This window comes from Puma concolor, chromosome B4 (assembly GCF_028749965.1).
Source record: "Puma concolor isolate L17-30 chromosome B4, mPumCon1.1.hap2, whole genome shotgun sequence".
NCBI lineage: Eukaryota > Metazoa > Chordata > Mammalia > Carnivora > Felidae > Puma > Puma concolor.
This window is the reverse complement of record NC_141673.1, coordinates 113,653,503-113,677,008: the sequence shown is the minus strand read 5'-3', so window position 1 is coordinate 113,677,008 and position 23,506 is coordinate 113,653,503. Positions and strand designations below refer to the sequence as shown.

Sequence of the window (23,506 nt, the reverse complement as noted above, 5' to 3'; positions counted from 1 at the left end):
GACACAGAATCCGAAGCAGGCTCCAGGCTCTGAGCCATCAGCCCAGAGCCCGATGCAGGGCTCCAACTCATGGACCGTGAGATCGTGACCTGAGCTGAAGTCGGATGCTTAACCGACTGAGCCACCCAGGCGCCCCAAAACATATTTTTCTATAAAACTCTTAGTTGCTGGAGGATGATAATACTGTATAAGAATGTTAGCATAAAATGGGATAATGTTTATGAAATGCTTTTGTATATCATGAAGGACTATGTGAATGTTAGCCTTTATTATCATTTATTTCCGTCTAGTTATCTACATAGGCCATATGAAAACCCACGGTGGTATATTACTTAGTATATAGGCCAACTCTTGTCACATATAGGCAATGACTCACATACAATAGAAACTTATTTCCTCATGTAAATACTTCTGGGAAGTTCAGGTGTGTTTGTGTTAGGGAGTCGTGCTCTATAGGTTGATTCAGGTATCCTGGTATATGGAGGTTTTGACATCTTACATTGGCTTGCTGGGCCATATTGGGCATAGACATCCAGCTACTAGAAAAGAAGATGAAAGACCAGACATGAGTCATTTACACTGACCAGGCTGGAAGGGGGTGCACATCATTTTCTCTCATAATTAATTTACCACCTTTAATTGCAGGAGGGACTTAGAAATGTAGACTAGTAATGTGCCTTAAGAAAAGAAAATTAGTTTGTTGAACACCAGAACTCTTTGCCACAGGTGGGTAAGGATAAAGCTAGCTAATCTCTGTATGAAAGAAACTGAGTTAGGTAAAATTCAGGCCTGGGATAAAATCTAGTATCCCCATTATGCTACAGGAAAACATGTTCTCTTCCCAAGAGGTAATCTATTAATAAAATCACACTCTTGAGGTCCTAGATTCCTACATTTTTGATCAAACACCTTGATAAGCATATTTTGAGCATGGATTCTCTTTTTTTTTCTTTTTTTTTGTCTTAGACTTCATTTTTTTTTCAATATATGAAATTTATTGTCAAATTGGTTTCCATACAACACCCAGTGCTCATCCCAAAAGGTGCCCTCCTCAATACCCATCACCCACTCTCCCCTCCCTCCCACCCCCCATCAACCCTCAGATTGTTCTCAGTTTTTAAGAGTCTCTTATGCTTTGGCTCTCTCACACTCTAACCTCTTTTTTTTTTCTCCTTCCCCTCCCCCATGGATTTCTGCTAAGTTTCTCAGGATCCACATAAGCGTGAAAACATATGGTATCTGTCTTTCTCTGTATGACTTATTTCACTTAGCATCACACTCTCCAGTTCCATCCAGATTTGAGCATGGATTCTCAATATACTTTTACAAGTTATTTACTTTTTGAAAGTTTATTCGTTTATTTTGGTGGGGGGTGGGGGGAGTAGGACAGAGAAAGAGAGGAAGAGAGAGCAGGCTCTGTACTGTCATCACAGAGCCCAGTGCAGGGCTCCATCTCAGGAATGAACTGTGAGATCATGACTTGAGCCAAAACTAAGAGTTGGTTGCTTAACCAACTGAGCCATCCTGGTACCCCTACAAATTTTTTAAATTATAAAAAAGCACTATCATATTAGTATACTATGTGTTAGTACCACCATGTTAGTATACTATTGGCATTTGAAGTATAAATATTTCAAAAGAATATTAAAAAGATTGAACAATTATGTGATGGATATATTTAATTATGTAATGGATATGTTTAAATAGTTTTTATTTACTATAAATATAAAGCCCTCTTTGCTTTCATTTAGAAATATAATTTTGGTAGTAGTTCATCTTCTAAAATATTTCTTCCAATGCCAACTATGGTAATTTCTTAGCTTTTTTGACACGTTAATCTTACAAATTGTCATATTTTAAAACCTGCTTTGAATGATATTTTTCTGAATAATTTAATGTAAACATTTGCTGTGCATATTTAGTGTATTTAAGTTTAGTATTCTTTATTACAGATCTCAATTTTCACAAATGGAAGCCCAGCTGACAAAAGGTAAAACATTTAAAAATATTCTTTAATCTTTGCCAGTTTATGTGCCTAAATGGCAAAATATCCATTCTAAATTCAGTATCATAAAACTCATTGATTTATATCTTTGCTTACAATATTGTACTCTTTGAAACTAATGTCTAAACTGTAGATGTTGTCAAAGATTGACAATTTTGGATACTGTGAAAATACAAATTTTTAAGTGAAAAGTGTACACTAAGGACCAGATCTGATGTACAAAGCCATTTTCCCTCATGCCCCTTCCCCAACAACAATTAAATTTTCATATAGAAACTGAACATGACCCTTTTTAAAAAAATGATTTTTTGTGTAAAAACATTTTTTTTTATCTTGGGAAAAACACTTATGAGTGGGATTACTTACCTCATTCAGAATCATGACCTCTGTACATGAAACAACTCACTTAAAATTTTTTTTTGCATTTCATTTTTGCTTAATCATTCATTATTGCATGCACATAAATAATTGAGTTGGTTGATGTATCCAATTAATCTTACAGTTTTCACTAGTGAGTGAGTCTGTTTGATTAATATGTTATGATTCACAGACCTATTCACAAACCAGTCAAGAAACAGAAATCCTGAACCACATAGATTAGTGAAACAGCAAATTCTGTCAATAAGTTAGGTAGCTATTCAATGAGAATAAACTATGTCAATATTTCTTTTCAGTCATTGACTTGAATTATTAATTTTGACCTTGGCTGCCATACAGAAAAGAGGAAAGTATTATCTAGTAGTGTGCATTTCTCTGCTTCATTACTATTTTTAATGTTTCTAGATTACAGACCCAGATGAATTAGCAAGAATTAGGTAATAAATTTAATGATTAATGGCCAGAAGTTTTGAAAAGGTCCAGTTTAATGTCTGAAGTGACTAAATTTTAAAAGTATTTTTTTGATACCTCAGGAGAAGATTATACATTTATTTGTTGCTTTATAAACTTATGGGTAGAGTTCTTGTCATTTATTACTTCACATTATGATTATACATGGTCAGTATTATGACTATGTGATAAGGTATAAGAAAAATTATTAATAATTGTCTTCAACTTTAATTGGAACTTAACCAGCTTATGAACTGTAGGAATAGAAACAAATAAAGCATGATACTCTTATATTTATGTTAAGATTATGGTAGAGTATGGCATACTACTGTAGTTTTTCTGTGGACACATGGTGAAGTATAGGATTTGAAAATGTTGGAAAGCTAATAATTTGTCACCCTGAAGAACATGAAGTGATAACTTTTCATGTAAGTTTTTTTTTTAATATTGAATGTTTAGTTGCTGTTGCTGAATTTGATAGACTATACATTTGGTGAATCTCAGAATGTAGAAATATTGGCTTAAATGAAATCATTTTAAATAGAATTTCTACTTTCTATGAAGGCATAGTAAAGGCAGTCTCAGATACTGTGTATGAGCTTTTGGAAAAATCTTGAAGAAGGGTTATGATAGTGTTACTTTGAGTTACTATTCTGGCCAGCCCAGACTTATTGGCCAATAAGTCACAATTAAGAGTAATATGAAGTGGAAGAATGAAAGAAGGGTTGTATGGGGAATAGTGGACTGAGGATGATAGGGAATATAGGACATTAAGAACAGAAAAAGGCCATAGAATGAATATCAAAAAATTCCTTTTAAATGGCTTTTTCCCCTATTAATGTTAATTCATACAGTATTCCCTAACTTCATGAGGAAGATTATTTCCATTAAATTTAGTTCAAACAGGGAAATGTGGACTGAGTGTCCATGCTGTGCAAAGCACTGAGCTAGGTATTCTGTATATATATAATACAAAGATGACAACTGTATCATCTTTGCCCTCAATGCATTAATATTCTAGTAAGACAGACAAGACATGTACATAAATAAGTACATTATAATGCAGAAGATGCCTTCAATAAAAAGTTACCAAGAGATGCACCAAAAAGAAGAAAAAGTTGTTTCTGGCTGTATTGAGAGTAACAGCATTTAATTTAAGAAAGATAGCTGGGTTAGATTTTAACAGGGAAATATGAAGAAAAGGTGTTATGTGTGGACTGAACAGTTGAAGCAAAGACAAGGGTGTTTAGAATCTATACAGTGTGCCAGGGAAAGACCAGTAATTTTTTTTTTAAGTTTAAACTGAGTAGAAAATGGGAGATAGGACATGAAATAGGTTGCTTTAGCTTGATAGGTTTTATAGTATTTCCCTTAACAGCTGTAGGTTGAATATTGCTAAATATAATAAAAATTCAAACTGTTAAGCCCATGACATAATATTATTCATCAAACTTCATTTTGGGTTACTTCTTAGATCCTAATAGAATTTCTGAAATTCTTTGGAAAAGTCTCCCAAACCTTCAGAGAGTGGATGCGAGTGAAGCAAGGAGATCCCACCTGAACAGACATATGGTATTGATTACAATAAAAAGTACATTTTTTTTTTGCACTTTACAGCATTGAGCCGTTCATTTTGGTTTAGAGAATGAGTTAATGGCAAATGTTTAATCAACACAATAGATGTTAGTAATTATGTTTCATATCATATGTGGTGTTAGCTTTTCTTAAATGTTTTATGGCATTGAAATTTACACTTTTTGGATATGAAAATGTTAACTATTTCTTGGTGTTTTATTTTTAAGAGTTACACATCCAACTTTTTTCTAAATGTTTTTTTACAACTTTCTTCCCCAATACTAATTAAATTTATTATTACACACAAAAACATAAATACAAAAGAGAAAGGGTATTAATATGTGTCCATTTTTTCCTTCATAGATTAGATGAGTAGCTATTAAATTTACTCATTCATTTATTCACTAAACTTAATCATTCAACAAATATTTTTGTCACCTTCATATGTCAGGTACTCTTTTGAACATTGGATTTTACGGATAAATAACACAAATAAGCTCTCTTCTCTTGTGATGTTTACATTATAGTGGGAAAGAGAGGCAATAAACAAGTGGAAATACATGAACAAGATAACTTTAAAGAATAATAAATGAAGATAATAAAACTCCCTTTCTGATAGAGTCACAAGGGAGGATAATTTAGATTGGGTGATCAAGGAAGGTATTATGCATCAAGAAAAGAGATTATCTAATTAAGAAATAAATATTTTGCCCCTTTCCAATTTTTACCAGAATAAACTAAAAATAGAGACCTTTTTTACCTTTTTACCTTTTACCTTTTTTTACCTCCCTTTTTACCTTTTTAAAAACTCTAAAGGAGACTTTATAATTTCCTCAGTTAATGGTTGTGCAAGAAACATATTACTAGTGGCCCCAATTGTAGGTGTAAGGTAGATTTTATAGAGGAAATCTTACAAATGAAGAAATAGTGAGGGGTACAATATCTCCTAAACTATCATTATTCCCTGGAAAAGCACATTGAATTCTCCATAGGAAGTGCTCCTGAGAGGGATTTCCTCCTCACATAACACTACAAAACTATAGAGGAGTTGGGAGGGGATAGAGAACATCTAGTCAATCGTGTTACAGTGTTTAGGACTGCTTAGGGCAATGGTCTTGTTAGAAAAAGGTAACTCCTGGAGGAGTAAGCATTTGTATATTAACATAACTGGTATCAGTGAGAGTTGTTTTTCCATTCAACAGTCCTGGTGAGCCAGTTCTGCCAAACAACCAAAAGGGAGAATGGAGAGAGCCGCCAGGGCCATCCCCTAACAGAGATTTGTCTTTCCTCTGTCCGCTTCTTGGTCTTGGGGTCTTACTAATACGTCTTTTCATTAGGTCTGGCTGACACCGGGTTCTTACAACGATTTCCACAGTATTGCTTGGGAGAAAGATGCCAGTAAGGTCCACGGTGGGTTAGGTTTGGGTGCAAAACCAGCATGGATGCATAAACACATACATGCACACATGTGTACACACATACACACACACAAACACACAGAGTCATTATAAGCTTTACTTCCTGAATGGTCAAAAATGGCCCTTTTGGAATATCTATATAATATCTGCAGTAAGAGAGAAATTTATTCATTATCTCCCTTGATATCCCCTCTCCAACCATTTCCCAAGGTCAGGTATGTTCACACCTGACAAACTGAGATCTGTTATTCCTTCCTAGAGATGAGGTTGTCATTGTTATGCAATGATAAATTCAGCAGGGACCCCAAAGTTACTATTTTCCCTCAGAAGTCACCTGCAGGGTTAAAAGAGGATGCTTGCAGAAGAATATGATGCAAACACAATGTCCATCTTTTAAATGAACAGTGTGCTTTGTCCATTCCACTGAGATCATAGCAAGAGTGAAAAAAAGAAGGGGAATATATTATTTATCTTGAAACAATATTTTCTTTCACTCTTTATTTCCAAAGTGCAGTGGAGTTCAACCATTGCAGAGAGGCCCTTACAGGGTATGGCAACCTATAACTTGTAAACAAGGGGAAGCTGGATTGACAAGTGCTACAGAGGTTGTTTTTAAAGAAAGTGAGTTAGATGGCAAATAGAATGGGGTTGATGGGCAACAGTGGCTTCTCTGTCTTCTAGATAAATTCCCTATTAAACATCTTATTCCTTCATGGCAGTATAGATTTGAAGATGGCCCCAAGTCCATAGTAGACATGATGGTCATACATTCTTGATTGGCTTTTTCATTTCAGATATTTTCCTTTAGATTTAGTTCCTTCTCGTGGGCAATGTACACATAAAAAATAAGGATTGGGTTTGTTACTTAAGTTGTTCTACCTATTTCCTTGTGTAGGGAATGTCTCAGGGAAAATGTAGGGAAAGTATGTGTATTTAATAGTTTTGTCCTGGGTGGCCTAATGACCCATGCAACTAGACCATTAGCAATGAAAGTATAATTCAATCTAAGAGTGTACTCCGTGGCTATGAACGATGCCTGAAATTCACCTAGTTTTGAAGAATGTACAATTCCATGGGATTTTAACAACTTACCGTTATTGTGGTGGACAAATGCAGCACTTCATTAGATTTTAGGATCTTTGAGAGAGGCTGTTGGATCAGTGAATCATTTTCTTGTCTGGTGGCAAATCTTGTAAGCAGAGGTCTAAGTCAGTGATTTGGTTAAAACAGCAGGGGAGTATCTCTGTGTCTAGTGAGTGTGTGGACATATTTTGTTAATTTGGCCAAGGTCTTAAGGACTAGGATTGGCCCTTGATTGAATGTGCTAAGTCAGTTGCCTTTTTAATAGAATTTTCCCAGACTTGTACCACCTTATGAGATTTTAGAGAAGATCCATCATGGAATAGGAATGTTTGGTTGAAAAGTGAGAAAATGTGCCACATTAAGGCCCAGTAATAGGCCAAAGGCATGTGATATTTAGCAGTGGGAAGAAGTAATTGAGTTCAGAGACCCAGGAGCTGACAAATAATTTGAAGTATTGTTGCCAAAAGCTCCGGTCAGTAAAAGTTAGCTTACGTCATGTATCTGTAATCCCATGAGTCTGAAGAATATGGCATATATAAAGTTAAAACTTGTTTTTGTGATGCCTGAAACTCTTCCATAACTTCTTAATGTGGGAGCTTCCATTTAAAATTAGTTACTGTGATACAGATACTTTGAAGAGTTACTACGTGTAGAATGTGATGTGATCAGTACCTAAAGAAGAAAGTCCTTTGTGGCTGGGGGCTGCAGGGCCAATAAATTTGTCTTCTTGGTACTGTCCAAATAATGATCCCCTCCCCAAAATTCATTTGAATGACAGGACCTGGCTTGTGTTTTCATTTAAAATTATCTTTAATCAGATATGCCTAGAAAACAAGCAGTACTTCTTTAGTGTTGGGCCACTGTCCTCTATGTAATAGAATGTCTTGAAATTGCTACCAGTTAGCATTGTGCTAGTTTTATTCCAGCTATTAAAAATGTATGTCAGGAATTCAAATATTCCCAAGAAGGAATAGTAAAGGTATGTTGCATGTTTTGCTACAACATGTATCTGTAGTGGTGGCAATGTATTCAGTAGCTGGTGTAATGACAAAGACTTGAGTAGGGGGTACAGTTGTTTTTTTCATTGTTGAAGCTTCAATAGTCAACTATGGTACCCAATGTTTTTTTAACCAGACATATTGGCATTCCATAGCATCCCTGCATGCGTCAAATTTTGTTTTGAGAGTAATTTATGCTTACTTTTTTTATATGGAATATTATTGAATGGTAGGTTTGCACAGTTCATCCCAAGTTCAGGTACTTGACCAAGAGGGTAGTTATCCAAACAGCATGGCTGTGTATCTATTCTCGGTTTAGTATTTCAGAACTTCCATGTCAGTTATATAATCTAAGAGAAGCAGCAAAATTGTTTGTAATATACAGTACAAAAATAGTAGCCCTGTGTGTCAGGGGCATTCCCATCAGGGGCAGAACTCATAGGACTCAATCTAGAGTCATTATCATGGCTATAATTTGTTATAGCAAAAGGTTGCAAAGCAAAATCAGTAAAGGAAAAAGTTTCATGAGAGAAAATCTGGAATAAACCAGGTGCAAACTTCCAAGAGGCCTCTTCCAGCAGAGTCACACAGGATGCTCCTAATTCTTTTAGCAATGAATTATGGCAATACATATGAAATGTCAAGCTCATTAGAGACTCGGTGCCCAGGGTTTTTATTGAGGCTAATCATGTAGCACCCTCCACCTGCCAGTTACTAAAATTCCAGGCTATCAGAAGGAAAGCAGGTATTCTCATGAATCACAATATTTGTACAAACAGGTCTGACACAGTGAGCCACTCTTATCAGTTCTTGGAATTGTAGGAACCCTCACCAAATCCAAGTTCCTAAACGCTGGCCAAGACTCAACCTTGAAATCAGGTAATTCTAAGTAGTCTTAATCCTGCTGGGCTCACTCTTTTTTTTGTGCAGTACACCCCTGTGGCCAACACATTTTTACAGTAAAATTGTTATCAGTGAGTTCCCATCCTCTAGGGTGAGACTAGCCTGTATTATTAGTCTCAGTTATAACCTTTAGGAGTCCTGGCCTCTGTTAGTAAAACAAATCCCATCTTAGAATGCCAAGTGGCATTTTCTATATTGATCTTTTCTTCACCTTACCTATAGCACTAATTCAGGAACTGTCCAACTCTGGCCAGTAAGTTGAAGCTGACAGAAAGAAAGAAGGCTTTCTGGGACTGAGACTTTATCATGACAGTCAGGGCACTCATACAAGAAATATAAAATCCCAGACACATGGTACCTCTGGAAACAAAGACTTGATAATTGTTAGAGCACCCCAAATGCACGTACATTAGTTTAGGCAGTAGAGGTGAACAGGGCTCCCAGGTGGCTTCCCACCTTAGGATTGATTTAGTTGAGTCCTTCTGTTTTAAAAGGACTGCTCAAAAGCAGTCCGTTCCAAACACTCTTTCTTGTGAATGACACCAGTTAATCTACCTAGAAGGTGTAGATGACACTTGAAGCTGTTCTGCATGGGAAGTGCAGAATTTGGGCCACCCCCTGCTATCTCATAATCAGCACTGTCAAGTGTGATCTTAGGTCTCAGCAGTCAGTTTGAATTCAGAGTGCTCTCAGCACTGTGGAAAGGTAGCACGGGGCATTTTCCTTCAGAAAGAGGGGAAAACTTCTGGAATAGTTCTGAAAAACAAAGGTTATTAGTACCCTCCCCCTCTCTAGTGCCTCCTAAGATGCTGGGGTTTTGTTTTTTGTCAGGTGTTACAAAAATCAGTGTTTTCATTTAGTAATCAAAACTTTACATTTTTCCCCAAATCATGTTCTACTTTCATCCATATTTTTTGATAAGGAGAGTTGTATTCAAGAAGGACAAAAGCATTTTTTCAGAAAAGCATTTTTATGTGTGCTAACCAGAAAGATACAACATGTTTGGAAATTAGGGCAAATTCTGAATTTTCAAAAATTTCAAAATGGATTTGCTATAACCTCCCATCTCTGATGTTCTGATCACTTATCCAGTGAGCAGCCTAGAAAAAACAATCAATCCCTCGGTGTTAACAACTGTTTCAATAGTCAAACCAACTTACTAAGGTGTGTATACCACAGGTGAGGAGACAGGTGAGAGAAGTGGAGTCAGAGTATCAGTCCATTGTTGCAAACTGCAACTAATCTAGCAAGTCAAACACAATAATCAACATTGATAGAGGGAGGTGACAGTTTGATCTATTAAGAGCATGCAGTGGCCACAGTCCTTTGAGATGTACCTCTCCCAACTTGCAACTTTCAGCAGGGAAAGTAAGGGAGGCAGTTAGTCTCTGTACACAGAGTAGATAAGCAGCTGAATTTAAGATGGTTTCATCAGAGAACAAGCTCTTTTCTGTGGATATTTGTATGTGATCCAGATGGTCCAGTCTACATACATGATGTTTTGAGAGTTTAGGAACTCAAAAGACAGGTGTCCTAAATCTGTAAGTGTCCCAGAGTCTGATTAAGCCCATGTATGCTTTTCATTCTTTAGAACAACCCATGCTGAGGCTGGAACAGCCTATAGCAGACAGTATCAGGTTTCAGGTCCAGGCAATCAGGATCTTCAAATTAGCTTTTTTTCTTTTTTTTTAAATTTTTTTTTCAACGTTTATTTATTTTTGGGACAGAGAGAGACAGAGCATGAACGGGGGAGGGGCAGAGAGAGAGGGAGACACAGAATCGGAAACAGGCTCCAGGCTCTGAGCCATCAGCCCAGAGCCCGACGCGGGGCTCGAACTCACGGACCGCGAGATCGTGACCTGGCTGAAGTCGGACGCTTAACCGACTGCGCCACCCAGGCGCCCCTAGCTTTTTTTCTTTAATTAATTTTTATTTTTATTAGTAGCAAAGCTGAGATGCTATAGAGACAGAGAGCCCTATTACAAGTCCAAATGGCAATCAAGGCATTACCAAACCTTCCTTGTCAGTCTTACAACCCAAACTGACTCACTCAAAAATATGCACATCAGGTCAGAAAATTATCATGCTTTAAGAGTCAAATGTCTGATTTTACAAGACCCTATTGGCAACCAGAAGCTTCCATTTAAAACTCCAAAAGTGTATTTTCATTTAGGGATTGCCTCTCTTGCCCCTGTTGCCTTTCCTTTTCCAGAGCTTTCAATTGGCAAAAATCATGAATTATGGAATATTAACCTATATTCAATATCTAAATAATTTAAATTCCAAGCTACCCTTGGCAACAGAATTTCATTAGTACATTTTCTTTGCAGATTTCCCTCATCAGGATGATTCTTCTAGCATTTATGAAATTAAAAAATATAGCATTTCACATCAATTTTTATCATATACCAATGCAGTAGTTACAAAATACAAAGCCATTAAAATATTCTCCTTTTTGGGGGCATCTGGGTGGCTCATTCGGTTAAGCATCTAACTCTTGATTTCAGCTCAGGTCATGATCTCACATGATCTCAGGTCATGAGTCCGAGTCCCCACCCCCACCCCCACCCCCCCATCAGGCTCTGCCCTGACAGCACGAAGTCTGCTTGGGATTCTCTGTCCCCCTCCATCTCTCTCTCTGCCCCTCCCCCACTCTCTCTCTCTCCCAAAAATAAATACATAAACATTTTAAAATATTGTCCTTTTTACTCATTTCAAATGTATACTAGCAATACATTTAGCATTTACAGGGCTAACATTAGAGATCTAAGCTGGAATGCAAGGGGAAGGGCATAATGCTACAGCACTAACAGTGTTGGGTTGAAGAAAAGACTAGAGACCACCCCCCCACCCCAACCCTATCCCCCACCTCCACTTTTTTCCCCTTTGGTCTTTTTAAAGCTTTGCTTCAGCACTAGGAGCTGATTTAAACTTTTTCTCTTCCATCTGAAGGAAAAAGTGACTACAAATTGGTTTTTACAGCCCTTGGCATATCCAAAGCCCACCTTTGGGTATGTTTAGGCCCTTTATCCTCCCACTTGGTGGAGAGAACAAACACCAAAGACTTCACCCAGGCTGCATCTTTTCCCTTAATTTCACCAGAAAAGTAGCCAGGGGGTCCAGCAAGCCAATTCTCCTGGAGTTGGATGTATTATTTTCAAATTCTGCAGGTAAACTTTTACCTCTCAGCTGCTACTTCATACCATAGATGACTTCATAGCCACCTAAAATTAATCATATTCCATCCCAACCTTTCATAATTTCTTTTCCCAAACAATGCTTTCTTCGTATTTTAGTGCATCTGCAGGCCATTCTAGTGAATACCACTCCTAATACCAACTGTGTTGGGGGTCTACAAGACCATCCCTAGGTACAGTGATTTACTAGGGGGACTTACATGGCTCAGCAGATAGTCATTATCATGATATTATAGCAAAAGGATACAAAGCAAAATCATCAAAGGTGAAAAGTATATGGGGCTTTTAAATGCAGACAACAAACTGAGGATGGAAAGGAATGGGGTTGGGAAGGGGAGTGGGGTAAGTGGGTGATGGGCATTGAGGAGGGTACTTGTTGGGATGAGCACTGGATGTTTTATGTAAGTGATGAATCACGAAGCCAAGAGCACACTGTATACACTGTATGTTAGCTAACTTGACAATAAATTATCTATATATATTTTAATATATTATTTATATATAACAAATATGTTTATATATAAAATATAATATTTGAATATTATATTTAAATATATATAAATATGTATGTATAAAAGGTATATGGGGCAAAGTTTGGAAGATACCAGGTATAAGCATCCAAAAGTCCTCTCTTAGTGGAGTCACATAGGACATGCTTAATTACTCCAGCAACAAATTGTGACACATGAAATGTTGTCTACCAGGTAAGCTCATTAGAGACTCAGTACCCAGGTTTTTTTTACTGGTAGCTTGCCATATAGATACCCTGTGCCTACAATATACTAGAAATACATACTCCCAGAAGGAAAGCAGGTGTTCAGGATAAAGCACATTGTTTTGTACAGTTTGGGCACAGTAAGCCACTCTTATCAGTACTGGGAATAGTGGGAACCCTGGCAACTTCCTAGATGCCAGCCATGAGCCAATCTTATAAATAGGCCTATTTAAGGATAAAAGTCTCAGCCCTGCTATGTTAATTCCTTTCTACACAACATGTAAGATTCAGTATATAGCCAGTTTAGGAATGCTTGAGACTCACTCTCTGGAGAGCCAGAAAGGTCAGGGCACCATCTCAGTTTGTCCTATATGTGTTAACTGTTCATTCCAAATTTTGTATCAGCCCGATAGTTTTTCTCCCTTCAGTTTCAAGAGAGGCCAACAACAAAGTAGCTTATCCATCCAATTTTTGTAAGTCCCTTTCAGGCTTTAGTATTGGCCTGTTAACTTTCAGTATTGGCTTTGTTGACCTAGCCTCTTTGATTTTACCTTAGTAAAGAAGGTGCTGTAGCCACCTACTTCTAAGTTTATTGCTCCAGATTTTTCTTTTATAGCAAATTGGCTCCAGGATTTCTAAGAAATCTTCCCCCATTTCTGGGCTTCAGTAGTCTATGGACTATGTGGCTGTCCTACCTACTTCAAGGTTATGGTGTCTCATATCTCTGTGGCTATGTGGGCTCTAGCCATTCTAGTTTGGCAAAGTAATTTTCCTCTCTGAGGCTTTAGTGACTATATATAATATGGCCACTGAGATATTGGCCATTCTAACTCAACAGTTTGATGTAAGGCTTCCAGTGAGTTTATTTCCCACCTCAGTGGTGGCCCAATCAAACTATTTCTGTTTTCAAAAGCTATAATATCCAGATAAGTCATATACAACTTAGTACACAATGTATGTTTTTACAATATAATAGTATTTATCAGAAAAAAAAAACTTTACAAGCAGAGTAGAAGCAGAATACATGCAATATTCCAAACTCATTTTTCACAAGGAATGTTTGGGCTAGAGATAACTTGACAGATAAGAGTACTCTAGGGAAAGGATCCTATTCACATTCTAGTTTATATATTTATAGAGAAGTTGAGAGGGGTGCAGAGAAAAATAGATGATTCTGTAACTATGAAACTCCCTGAGGAAGGGAAAGTAGACATGTCAATAAAAGAGCATCTGGAGGGAGTTCACCGTCCAACATTATAGGTATCAGTGAAAGATTTTGAGAATCTCTGCCAAGTTACCAACTAGGGAAAGGGAAATATCTACCAGGGCCATGCAAAAGAAAATATGTTTATCATCCTTATTAGCCAACCATTTGTTTTTTCTAGTGTTAGAATAGTTTCCCTTTTTTGTTTCATATAATTTCCTTATTTTATAGTTTAAGTCCTATTTTTAATTATTTCAGTATTAACAATAGTTGTTATTTGTAGCTAGTCAACATTTTCAGTGTAAGGTATATTTACGCATTTACTAACTATTTCTAAGTAGTCCACCAGCCTTATTTTCTCCAGGTGAAATAATTCTAGTATTTTAACATTTAATTTTTCCAGGTATTTAATTATTTGTTTTTACTGAATCTTTTCTAATTTTTGAGTTCCTTTCTAGTTCCTTCTAGCTGAACCTAATTACAATGAAGAATTTGACCAATGATAATTATAATTTTTTATAAAAATTTGATAATTTTTGAATGTTAATTTTACATTTGCTATATTGAAATTTTCCTATAAAGTTAATTTTTAGAATCATTTAAGATTGTACTACATACTTTGAATCCTAGATCTTTTGTTTTCCTTGGATATAGGAATGCATTCCACATCTTCTGTTATTGAAGATAAAAATATCAAATGCATCCTCCTCTATATTTCCATTGATAATTAAAAGTTCAGTGTATATATCAATACTTACAAGAGAATTTTTTTTTTCCTAAGGAAGGAGGGAAATGCCTTGGGGATTGTGTTGACAGTTTAGAAAATGGATGGAGTTAATAAGGAAAGCTGAAAAAAAGAAGGACTTGGAACAGAAACAGACAAAATATCTTACTTGGGCAGTAATTCAATGGAAATCTTTAATTTTGCCTGGATGACAGTGTGTTAAAAGGGTGTCTATGATGACATGCATAACAGATTATGATTTTATACATCTATTTGCTTGGTGAGAAAAGGATGCAATGCTCAGATCTTCAGAATTAACAGATGTTTTAGCAAGCAAGAGGAGATTTATTCTTTTCTTTAAATGTTTATTTATTTTGAGAGAGAGAAAGAGAGAGGGAAAGCAGGGAAGGGGCAAAGAGAGAGACAGAACCTGAAGCAGGCTCCCTGCTGTCAGTGCAGAGCCGGATGTGGGGCTCAATCTCACGAATCGTGAGATCGTGACCTAAGCCAAAATCAAGAGTCAGACGTTCAACTGACTGAGCCACCCAGGTGCCCCAAGAGTTTTATTCTTTATATTACTTCAGTAATGTTGAAGACTGTAATGCAGAATACTGTCAACCTGCTTACATCATATCTGTTGAAATACATGCTCATACATATACTATTATATTGTAGTGTTTTATCATGGAGTGATAATAACTAGAAAAAATCTTAATTATGCAAAATTAGCAAGACATAATATATATTTTTTTGATAATTTACCAAAGAACAGGGATAGGGCAAATCATTATTATATTCTATGTGAATATAGGCTGCCTTCCATAGACTATCTATCCTCTTCCTCCTTTCTTCTCCTCTTCTTTTCCCCTCCTCCTCCTCCTCTTCTTCTTCCCTTTCCTCTTCTTTTCTTTTATAATCCAAACAAACATCAGGGCTTGAAGGTATGCCTGTCTCCACTTCTTAGAGCTATCTGTTTGGCTGATGTGAGCTTGAACACAGTACTGCTTACATGCCTTTATAGTATTTTTCATTCTTGTTTCCCCTCAGCAGAATTATTATGGTGTTATTCAATAGTTCTTTATGATTTTGGGAGCCAGTATAAGTGGGGAATGCTTGTATGTGGAAGTATGGTTATAAATAAACTTTGTATTATATTCTTTGTATTGTATTTAAGGCCTTGTTCTTGAGATTGCCACACTTTGTCTCTATTGTTATAATAGGATCATTTATCTGTGTAGAATCAAGTGACTAATGATATCCCCTAATAAACATTTCAAAATCTTTAAAAATATTTTGCTTTCTGCTTATAGCTGTGTGGTAATATTAGTGACAGGAGTAGTGATTTGTGTATAGCTTCAGTATGTTTGTAAAACATCAATTTATATCATGTGCTTGAACAATTGTTATGCTTCAGTGGCCTAATGACAACAGTCCTATAGGACATATCTTCAAAAATAGTTTCCAGAAGAGTGTTAGACTATTTTCTAACCAGTCATTTAAAATGCAATACCTAATAAAAGTATTAAATCATGTTTGAGTTTGAGATATCACCCTTAATTTAGGACAGGCAGCCACCTATTCTCTTTACTTCAATATTGGAATTCATTTTATAACACACTCACAAAAAAAATTTAAAAAATAACACAAAAATCTGTTTGTCAGATTATATTTCTTTAAAAAAAATTTTTAATGTTTATTTATTTTTGAGACAGAGAGAGACAGCATGAATGGGGGAGGGTCAGAGAGAGAGAGGGAGACACAGAATCCGAAGCAGGCTCCAGGCTCTGAGCTGTCAGCACAGAGCCCGATGCGGAGCTCGAACTCACAGACCATGAGATCATGACCTGAGCCGAAGTCAGATGCTTAACTGACTGAGCCACCCAGGCGCCTCTATTATATTTCTTTTTAATCATTAATTATCTTACCGTTTTGGTCTCAGAATTGTCCTCCATACCTGTCTTTTTTATAATCCAAACTCTGGTGTTTGAAATTCATCCTAAGTGAACAGATTAAGATGGGCAGCAATAGTTAACATTGTAAAGTTTTGCATCTGTGTGACTAAAATGTAAATTATTTTTAGACATTGCAATCCATCTTAGGCAAATCATATTAACTGGAGTAATAGCTGTATAAAATGAAGAGCCATCAAACTCTGTTGTATTTGGTAGGGATAGAAAAGCTATGTTAAATTCTATAGAACACAGGTAGTTTGACCATTGAAATTATCATCTAACCTGGAAAGCTAGGGCAGGCATAAACTGAGACTGTACAGGCAAACGATGGCATATGGTTACCCTAGTTCTGGAATCTTAATAAGCTGATCCTGCCAAATGGTGAAGAATAAATGATTATTACCTGGAAGAAAACTAACTCAGAGCTTGGAAATTGACTCTTGTGGAAGACAGTGATCTTTTAATATTAAAACTGCTATAGAGAAATTTTTATTTTTATTTTCATTCTGAAATGAAATTGTGGAAAAACAACTTTGAAATAAATGTACTTAAGGGCATCCTCCAAAATGTCTTGTGCTTAACTTTGACCAAATATTTTTTGTTCTGTGGCCTGTTATGACCTCGAATAGCTCTTATGTTAAGTATTTTAAGTGTAACTTCTGTTTTAAATCCCAGAAAATATATTACCTTCAACTAGCTATCTAGCAGCGACTTCATATTTGCATTACCATTAATTAATTATTAGGATTGCTTATTTAATATTCATATAGATTATGAAAATGATTCTTCAATTACAAATAAAAAATGTTCTTCACATTATCTAATACCAGATGTTTTGTAATTCTAAAGCTCAGAGAAGAAAAGAGCTAGCTCTGCTATTTCAGATCTTTCACAGATCCTAAATTCTCAAGATGGGTCAGACTTTGTAAGGAGTTCAAATGAAGTTTCAGCTGATAAAGACCTATCCCATATACCTCCATTAAAGACCCATGATAAATCATTAACAAGATTACTATCAAAGAGATAGAAGATTTACTGTCTGTCAGTACATCACTTCAAGGGAAGGAAACAGTGACAGAATCATTCATTTAACCCCCTGTGACTAAAAGGAAGCCGATGGGTAGTGACATCTCAAAGGTAAGATGATTTGAAAGGTACAATGATTTGAAAGCTGTTTACTTTGAATTGCTAGACTTCTTTAATATTTTAAGTAAATGTTAATTAAAACTCATTAATATGTTCTTATTTAAAGGGAATAAAAAGTATGCCTTTTTAACCCAATCTGTTTTATATTTAGGATGTTTAATATTTGAGAATCATAGTAATATTTTAACAAAAAATTCTAAGGTGTGTCGATAAAGAAGTTGTGGCTTAGAGTTAAAATGATAAAAGATATACAATTCCTAACTGAGACAGGGAAATTTTCATTTCAGTTTCATCTAGAAAAAATATTTTTATACAATAAGGTAATTGTGAAAGCATAGTTGTTTTGAAATGATTTTATATACCTTAAACAAGCCCTAGAACATTATTAGACTTGCTTTTGTTAAAACAGTATTTGATTAGGAAAATCTTAGAGCAAAAATCCTGGGTAGAAATGATAAAAAGGGTTATTTATATATATTCAATATGAATTTATTTACAGTATATTTTTATCATAGAAATTATTAGAGTGGCCTTAAAAATAATTTCATAAGCCAGTTGAGTTAGTGTAGAGATTGAATCAGACTAAAATAGAAAACTAAACTAGAATCATGATCATTATTAACATGATTTATTTGGAATTATTTATGATGAGAATCACAATATAGTTTGGGTTCCCTCCACACACATGTTCTCAAATGCCTTTCAGATCCATTAATGTTCTCATGTTTTTTATGTTTACATTCAGGATATAAAAGTAAAACATTGCTGCAATAACATTGTAGATATGAGTAAAAATTGTTGCTCTGGAAGATGGTAATCAGAGTTCCAAGATATATAATTTGAAATCACTTATTATAACTTTTATTACTAAGGTTGCTGTTGTAGAAGAGAAATTATAAAGTAAGACTGAAAAACAAACTTACCAAGAAATGAGAATTTCAAGGTAAAAAGATTTTCTGTTTCGTGAGTTTTTTATTGTGTTTCCCATGATATAATTATAAATAAATGGAGGGACATTTTTAAATATAGAACATTATTAAATATAGAAATAACTCCTTGGAGAGTCATCACATAATACATAAATAAATTGACCAATCTGTAAAAATTAATTTGGTGAGTTAACATTATATTACCCAAAGAGTTTATTTCAACTAAGATCTATGTAAAAGAGAACTGATAGCTTTGCCTCAACCAAATAACAGTATTTGGCATTACGAATTTTTAACATAAAATATCAGGTCAAAAATTCATCAAGGGATAGCAGAGAAAAAGATGATTTGTGGTATAAATAATTAATATTTTAGCCAGATTCTTTAGGTGTTTTATATAATATATTTTATATATTTTAAAACAATGATAAATTTGTTATTCCTAACCAACATATATAACTTTAATAATTGACCCATATCTTACTGGATTAGCTTGAACTTTCAAAACAAAATTAAATGGTTGTGATGTGGCAGGCAGGAGAGTTACTCTTCTATTGTGCTTTGAGATGAGAGTATCTCTACTGTTTCACCTATGTTACCAGGTTATCTGAGATAAATATTCTCATGATCATGATGTTTTCTTTTTTCAATAATAAAATAATAAAATTTTATTACAAATTTTAACCAGTTGTTGGCCTGAGTTTAATCAATCTGCTAAATTTTTTTATTGTGGTAAAACATACATAACATAAAATTTGCCATATTAATTATCTTTAAGTGTACAATTCAGTGGCATTAATGACATTCGTGATGTTGTGCAACCATTGCTACATCGATTTCCACAACTTTTCATCACCACAAAAAGAAACTCACTAAGCAATAACTCCCATTCCTGCCTCTGTTGAGCCCCAGGTAGCCTCTAATTTACTTTCTATCTGTATGAACATGCCTATTATATTTCATATAAGTGGAATCATATAATATTTGTCCTTTTGTGTTTGGCCTATTTCACTTAGCATAATGTTTTCAAACTTCATATTATAGCATGTATCAGAACTTTATTCCTTTTTTATGGCTGAATAATATTTCATTGCATGGATATATCACCTTTTGTTTATCCATGTACCTGCTGATAAACATTTGGGTTGCTTCCATCTTTTGGCTATTGTGAATAATGCTTCAATGAACATGGTGTACAGTAGCTGTTTAAGTCTCTGTTTTCAAATATTTTTGGTAGGAGTGTAATATCTGGATCATATGATAATTCTAATTTTAGCTTTTTGAGAAACTGTGTATTGATTTTACATCCTGTAGCTTTTACTAAACTCATTGCTCATATTCCACAGGTTTTAGTCTTGGGGATTTTCAATAGACAGGTGACCCTTGAATAATGCAGAGATGGGGTGCTCATCCCCTGTGCAGTCAAAAATATGTGTATAGCTTTTATCTTCCCCCAAACTTAACTATTAATAGCCTACTGTTGACCAGAACCTTACCAATAATATGTAACAATTAACACATATTTTAAATGTTATATGTATTAGGTACTGTATTCTTACAATAAAGTGAGCTAGAGAAAAAATGTTAAGAAAATCATAAAAGATAAACTACATTTACAGTACTGTACTGCATTTCTCAAAATGAATCTGCATATAACTGGACCCATGCAGTTCAAACCCATGTTGTTCAAGAATCAACTGTGCAGAGGGGAGAGGGAAGATGGCGGCGTAGGAGGACGCTGGACTCACCGCGCGTCCTGCTGATCACTTAGATTCCACCTACACCTGCCTAAATAACCCAGAAACCCGCCAGAGGATTAGCAGAACGGAGTCGCCGGAGCCAAGCGCAGACGAGAGGCCCACAGAAGAGGGTAGGAAGGGCCGCCAGGCGGTGCGCACTCCACGGACTGGCGGGAGGGAGCCGGGGCTGAGGGGCGGCTGGCCCGCCAAGCAGAGCCCCCGAGTCTGGCTTGCAAAAAGCGGAGGGGCCTGACAGACTGTGTTCCGACAGCAAGCGCGACTTAGCGTCTGGGAGGTCATAAGTTAACAGCTCTTCTCAGAAAGCGGGAAGGCTGGAGGACAAAGGGAAGGAGAGCTGCTGAGCCCCCTGACGACAGAGCTCAGTTTGGTGGGGAGCAAAGGCGCTCACCAGCGCCATCTCCCCCGCCCATCCCCCAGCCAAAATCCCAAAGAGAACGAGTTCCTGCCAGGGAACTTGCTAGCTCCTCCCAAACACCCAACTCTGTGCTTCTGCGGAGCCAAACCTCCAGCAGCGGATCTGACTCCCTCCTGCTGCCACAGGGCCCCTCCTGAAGTGGATCACCTAAGGAGAAGCAAGCTAAGCCTGCCCCTCCTGCCCCCGTGCACCTTGCCTACCCACCCCAGCTAAGACTCCAGATCCCCAGCATCACAAGCCTGGCAGTGTGCAAGTAGCCCAGACAGGCCACCCCACCCCACAGTGAATCCCGCCCCTAGGAGAGGGGAAGAGAAGGCACACACCAGTCTGATTGTGGACACAGCGGTGGGCTGGGGGCAGACATCAGGTCTGACTGCGGCTCCGCCCACCAACTCCAGTTATACACCACAGCACAGGGGAAGTGCCCTGCAGGTCCTCACCATGCCAGGGACTATCCAAAATGACCAAGCGGAAGAATTCCCCTCAGAAGAATCTCCAGGAAATAACAACAGCTAATGAGCTGATCAAAAAGGATTTAAATAATATAACAGAAAGTGAATTTAGAATAATAGTCATAAAATTAATCGCTGGGCTTGAAAACAGTATAGCTGACAGCAGAGAATCTCTTGCTACAGAGATCAAGGGACTAAGGAACAGTCACGAGGAGCTGAAAAACGCTTTAAACGAAATGCATAACAAAATGGAAACCACCACGGCTCAATTTGAAGAGGCAGAGGAGAGAATAGGTGAACTAGAAGATAAAGTTATGGAAAAAGAGGAAGCTGAGAAAAAGAGAGATAAAAAAATCCAGGAGTATGAGGGGAAAATTAGAGAACTAAGTGGTACACTAAAAAGAAATAATATACGCATCATTGGTATCCCAGAGGAGGAAGAGAGAGGGAAAGGTGCTGAAGGGGTACTTGAAGAAATTATAGCTGAGAACTTCCCTGAACTGGGGAAGGAAAAAGGCATTGAAATCCAAGAGGCACAGAGAACTCCCTTCAGACGGAACTTGAATCGATCTTCTGCACGACATATCATAGTGAAACTGGCAAAATACAAGGATAAAGAGAAAATTCTGAAAGCAGCAAGGGGTAAACGTGCCCTCACATATAAAGGGAGACCTATAACACTCGTGACTGATCTCTCTTTTGAAACTTGGCAGGCCAGAAAGAATTGGCACGAGATTTTCAGTGTGCTAGACAGAAAAAATATGCAGCCGAGAATCCTTTATCCAGCAAGTCTGTCATTTAGAATAGAAGGAGAGATAAAGGTCTTCCCAAACAAACAAAAACTGAAGGAATTTGTCACCACTAAACCAACCCTACAAGAGATCCTAAGGGGGACCCTGTGAGACAAAGTACCAGAGACATCACTACAAGCATAAAACATACAGACATCACAATGACTCTAAACCCACATCTTTCTATAATAACACTGAATGTAAATGGATTAAATGTGCCAACCAAAAGACATAGGGTATCAGAATGGATAAAAAAACAAGACCCATCTATTTGCTGTCTACAAGAGACTCATTTTAGACCTGAGGACACCTTTAGATTGAGAGTGAGGGGATGGAGAACTATTTATCATGCTACTGGAAGCCAAAAGAAAGCTGGAGTAGCCATACTTATATCAGACAAACTAGACTTTAAATTAAAGGCTGTAACAAGAGATGAAGAAGGACATTATATAATAGTGACAGGGTCTATCCATCAGGAAGAGCTAACAATTATAAATGTCTATGCGCCGAATACCAGAGCCCCCAAATATATAAAACAATTACTCATAAACATAAGCAACCTTATTGATAAGAATGTGGTAATTGCAGGGGACTTTAACACCCCACTTACAGAAATGGACATATCATCTAGACACACGGTCAATAAAGAAACAAGGGCCCTGAATGAGACATTGGATGAGATGGACTTGACAGATATATTTAGAACTCTGCATCCCAAAGCAACAGAATATACTTTCTTCTCGAGTGCACATGGAACATTCTCCAAGATAGATCATATACTGGTTCACAAAACAGCCCTTCATAAGTTTACAAGAATTGAAATCATACCATGCATCCTTTCAGACCACAATGCTATGAAGCTTGAAATCAACCACAGAAAAAAGTCTGGAAAACCTCCAAAAGCATGGAGGTTAAAGAACACCCTACTAACGAATGAGTGGGTCAACCAGGCAATTAGAGAAGAAATTAAAAAATATATGGAAACAAACGAAAATGAAAATACAACAATCCAAACGCTTTGGGACGCAGTGAAGGCAGTCCTGAGAGGAAAATACATTGCAATCCAGGCCTATCTCAAGAAACAAGCAAAATCCCAAATACAAAATCTAACAGCACACCTAAAGGAAATAGAAGCAGAACAGCAAAGGCAGCCTAAACCCAGCAGAAGAAGAGAAATAATAAAGATCAGAGCAGAAATAAACAATATAGAATCTAAAAACACTGTAGAGCAGATCAACGAAACCAAGAGTTGGTTTTTTGAAAAAATAAACAAAATTGACAAACCTCTAGCCAGGCTTCTCAAAAAGAAAAGGGAGATGACCCAAATAGATAAAATCATGAATGAAAATGGAATGATTACAACCAATCCCTCAGAGATACAAACAATTATCAGGAAATACTATGAAAAATT

The 23,506-nt window shown here is 36.5% G+C and overlaps 2 protein-coding genes across 5 annotated transcripts in view; both read left to right on the top strand.

The window, feature by feature from the left end:
* LOC112867942 (coiled-coil domain-containing protein 7) overlaps positions 1 to 4,449 on the top strand; it is a 149,122-nt gene extending 144,673 nt beyond the window's left edge. For all 4 annotated transcript variants that reach the window (XM_086714617.1, XM_086714614.1, XM_086714616.1 and 1 more), the window contains 2 exons: positions 1,953 to 1,990; positions 4,308 to 4,449. In XM_086714617.1, coding sequence (XP_086570743.1) covers positions 1,953 to 1,990; positions 4,308 to 4,314 — 45 coding nt within the window. In that variant the 3' untranslated portion in view covers positions 4,315 to 4,449. The remainder of the gene's footprint in view (positions 1 to 1,952; positions 1,991 to 4,307) is intronic.
* Positions 4,450 to 17,373: 12,924 nt separating this feature from the next.
* LOC112867579 (uncharacterized) overlaps positions 17,374 to 23,506 on the top strand; it is a 208,164-nt gene continuing 202,031 nt past the window's right edge. The window contains exons 1-3 of the mRNA XM_086715140.1: positions 17,374 to 17,739; positions 18,621 to 18,691; positions 19,456 to 19,589. The gene's annotated coding sequence lies outside the window, so the exon portion shown is untranslated. The remainder of the gene's footprint in view (positions 17,740 to 18,620; positions 18,692 to 19,455; positions 19,590 to 23,506) is intronic.